Source organism: Atta colombica, unplaced genomic scaffold (genome assembly GCF_001594045.1).
Source record: "Atta colombica isolate Treedump-2 unplaced genomic scaffold, Acol1.0 scaffold70, whole genome shotgun sequence".
Lineage (NCBI taxonomy): Eukaryota > Metazoa > Arthropoda > Insecta > Hymenoptera > Formicidae > Atta > Atta colombica.
The window spans coordinates 349444-353792 of NW_017259562.1; the positions used below are offsets into that span (position 1 = coordinate 349444).

At 29.7% G+C, this 4349-nt stretch overlaps 1 protein-coding gene across 1 annotated transcript in view; it reads right to left on the reverse strand.

Moving 5' to 3' along the window:
* Positions 1–2716: 2716 nt before the first annotated feature.
* Positions 2717–4349, reverse strand: part of LOC108692423 (ATP synthase subunit alpha, mitochondrial) — a 4272-nt gene continuing 2639 nt past the window's right edge. The window contains exons 5-8 of the mRNA XM_018200652.1: positions 3908–4289; positions 3440–3584; positions 3245–3362; positions 2717–3147 (exon numbers count right to left, since the gene is read on the reverse strand). Coding sequence (XP_018056141.1) covers positions 3033–3147; positions 3245–3362; positions 3440–3584; positions 3908–4289 — 760 coding nt within the window. The 3' untranslated portion in view covers positions 2717–3032. The remainder of the gene's footprint in view (positions 3148–3244; positions 3363–3439; positions 3585–3907; positions 4290–4349) is intronic.

Consider the following 4349-nt stretch of genomic DNA (forward strand, 5'->3'; position numbering starts at 1 on the left):
AATTAAACATGTATAAGGAATTAGAATTAACTTTAATTTTAATTAATTGTATGCAAAACATGAAAAAATGTATTTAGAAAAATTAAAAGCTAATTAACAAAATATTTTGAAAACTCTTTATATTAATACTTATTTATAAATCGTCTAAAGTTTATTACTTATTATTATACACTACTCACAAAAATTAGAAAAACGCTTAATTTTTTATAAAAAATAGAAATTTAGGCAGCTGTAACTTCGTCAAAAATGAATGAAATTTGAATTAAAAAAAAAAGAGTTTTAAAGCTTGAAATCTATTTTTGGAAAGTTATTATTTTTTTTATTTTCTGTGAGTTTAGTAATTTTTACATATAGAAAACTACAAGCTCAATTAATAAGAAATCTTTAGCTCACTTTGTAGGCTTGGTCACGTGCGTACAAAAAATCTGCGAAAATTTTCGACTTTTTTATATAAAGGCTTAAAATTTTCCCTATAAAATCGTTTTTTTTTTTTAAACATTTCTACGATTTTTCCGTTACTGTATTATTGCGGATCGAGTAAAAGATGAGCACTTTGATTTTGATTGCTCATAACTTCGTTAAAAGTCATCGTATTGCAACTTTAAAAAAAGATTCTTGAAGCTAGAATTTTGCTCTATTTAATGATGATTGCCAAATTTTTTAAGAAACACGTAAATACGATAAAAAAATGATTAAATATATCGTAAAAATTAATAACTTTTCTTTTTTTTATTTTTATTCAGGAAAAAGTGTGAATCAACAACAAAAATTTATTCTTCACGATTTTTTGTGCTTTTAAATATTTTTTTCTGTACTTACAAAAAATTTGCCGAATAAAATGAGATCTCTTTCGTGCCAACTATAATTTTATGATGCGAAACGTATCAAAAACTGGAAAATTGCTTAATTTCAGTGTAAAAAAATGAACAATAAAACTTAATTAACATTGAAAAATCAATTTCTATTGACACAACGCTGATATTTATCAAGTGTCAGTATGAATAAATTTGTTTCTTATTTCCTTCATTGAAATTTGAAAAAATACCGCCATAATTAGCGTTATCCAAAGCGTACGATAGGGTTGCATGATCGGATTTACGTGTGTTACAAACTTCGTTTTGTGTGTGTGTATGTGTATGTGTGTGTATATGTGTGCGCGCGCGTGTACGCGTGTGCGACCTGCTCATTACATCCAGCAATTCCTAAGAAATCATGGAATCATAATATTGCATCCGCCGTTGAATCCCTATTTGAATCCAATCGAGCATGTTGGAGATATATTAAAACGTAGAGTACGCGAAAATTATCCTAACATCGCTGATTTAGCTTTGCTTGTCTTACATATACCTGGTAACGAATTCCTCGAACAGCTATCGCTATTCTATCAATATGCGAAACCGATTGCGTGCAATCATGTTGAATAGAGGAAGAAACACGTATTATTAAACTTACCTCTTCAGGACAAGCTCTGATATACTACTGAAAACCTATAGTTCAAATTACGTGTACTCTAGATTTTCGATACTGATAGTATTGGAACACATCCTGAATTTTAATCTTTTTTATGCGTGCATCTCAAGCGCGCGCACACACACACACACACACACACACACACACACACACACACAACGAAGCGTACTCTATCGCGGTATATCTTGTATAACGCTAACGACGATATTTTTTCAAATTTCAGTGAAGGAAATAAGAGACAAATTTATTCGTACAGACACTTGATAAACATCAGCGTAGTGTCGATGCATTAGAAATTGATTTTTTAACGTTAATTAAGCTTTATTGTTCATTTTCTTTACATTGAAATTAAGTAATTTTCCAGTTTTTGATATATTTCGCATAAAACTATAATGGCCACCATGAAAGAAATCTCATAGCTATTCAGCAAATTTTTTATAAATGCAGAATACTTAAAAGCACAAAAAATCGTGAAGAATAAATTTTTGTTTGTCCACACATTTTTTTCCTGAATAAAAATAAAAAAAGGAAAAGTTACTAATTTTTAGGATTTAATCATTTTTTATCATGTTTATGTGTTTCTTAAAAAATTTCAATCACACCGTTAAATAGAGCAAAATTCTAGCTTCAAGAATTTTTTTTTATGTTGATTCGCATTAAAATGTCATTCGATGATCACTCTATCTTGAGAAGGATAAGAGGAAATCTGTGACTACTTTTCAGTTTCGCATCTGATGCTTCATTAATTACATTTTCTTTCTCAATGGTAGCAAGATCTTGTTGAGTAGATCTGAAGAAGAATAATATATAAAATTTAAAGTTGCAATACGATGATTTTTTAACGAAGTTATGAGCAATCAAAGTCAAAGTGCTCATTTTTTATTCAATCCGCAATAATACAGAAAAATCGTAGAAACGTTTTTAAAAAACGATGTTATAGGGAAAATTTTAAGCTTTTATATTTAAAAAAGTCGAAAATTTTCGCAGATTTTTTTGTATGCACGTGACAAGGCCACAAAGTAAGCTGAAGATTTCTTATTTAATTGAGCTTATAGTTTTTTATTTAAAAATTATTAAACTCACAGAAAAAAATGGTAACTTTCTAAAAATAGATTTCAAGCTTTAAAACTCTTTTTTTAAATTCAAATTTCGTTCATTTTTGACAAAGTTACAGCTGCCTAAATTTTATCTATTTTTTATAAAAAAAATTTTGTCTATTTTTAAAAAAAATTAAGTGTTTCTCTAATTTTTATGAGTAGTGTATATTGATGTATTTATACAAGAATGTATATCTAAAACATTATAGGTTTTAATTTTTATTAAAGATCTGTTTTTTTGTATCAATATACTGTAGATAATTATCGAGTTTACAGGTCTTATGTGGAATTGCTGCAATATTTTTAATGTACAGATATTGTACATAATTATTAACATTTATAGAGCGATGTATAATATCGATACATTAACACTCATCAGCAGCAAAAATATTTTTAAGAATATTAACATTTTATGTTCTTCAATTACTATGTTGATTCGCATTAAAATGTCATTCGATGATCACTCTATCCTGAGAAGGATAAGAGGAAATCTGTGACTACTTTTTTCAGTTTCGCATCTGATGCTTCACTAATTACATTTTCTTTCGCAATGGTAGCAAGAAGATCTTGTTGAGTAGATCTGAAGAAGAATAATATATAAAATTTGTATGCAATTAAGAAAAATTTTTATGTACAAAAATTATTATATACACATATAAATTATATTTTATGTATACCTGATGTGTGCAAGAAATTCTTTTTCAAAGCTAGTGATCTTTGTTGGATCCATTTTGTCAAGATAACCACGTACGCCACAATATATAACTGCTACTTGTTCCTCAATAGCCATAGGTACTGAAAATAGAATCATGTTAAATGTAAATTGATTCATATCATGATCATTCAAATTTAAAATATGATCATTTTTTTACCATATTGTCCCTGTTTCAGAAGTTCCGTTAACCGCACGCCGCGGTTCAACAATTGCTGAGTTGCAGCATCCAAATCCGAACCGAACTGAGCAAAAGCTGCTACTTCACGATATTGAGCCAATTCTAATTTCATAGAACCGGCAACCTACGCAATGTTTTATAGATATTAAAAATTATGTGTTTCGCGAATCTTGCAGTTCACTTCATCAAGGCGAGGTGCAGCCTGATACTAAACTTGTATCAGAAGCTCAGTATCAGGCTATACCTCGCTCTGATGAAGGACTATAAGATTCACAAAATATTGGCAAAAATGGATTTGGACATGGAGAGACAAAACTCGCGAAATGCATAATCTTTATATAAAAAGCCGTGGAAGTCTCAAGAATATTATTATAAATATTTGTATTCTACATTAATATTATATAATTCTTTTGATCTTAATCACATAAATCAGAGAATTGACAATACCTGTTTCATGGCCTTAGTTTGAGCAGCAGATCCAACACGTGATACAGATAAACCGACGTTGATAGCAGGTCGGATACCTTTGTAAAACAATTCGGTTTCCAAAAAGATTTGACCATCGGTAATAGAAATGACATTGGTAGGGATATAAGCAGACACATCACCGGCTTGTGTTTCGATAACAGGTAAAGCAGTCAACGATCCACCACCTAAATTTTCATTCATTTTGGCAGCTCTTTCAAGCAAACGAGAATGAAGATAAAATACATCACCAGGATAAGCCTCACGACCTGGTGGTCTTCTAAGTAGCAAAGACATTTGCCGATAGGCAACAGCTTGCTTAGACAAATCGTCGTAAATGATTAAGGCATGTTTTCCATTATCTCTGTAAAACAATAAATCCTATTAGATTGCAATTTGATATGTGTGTATATATATATATATA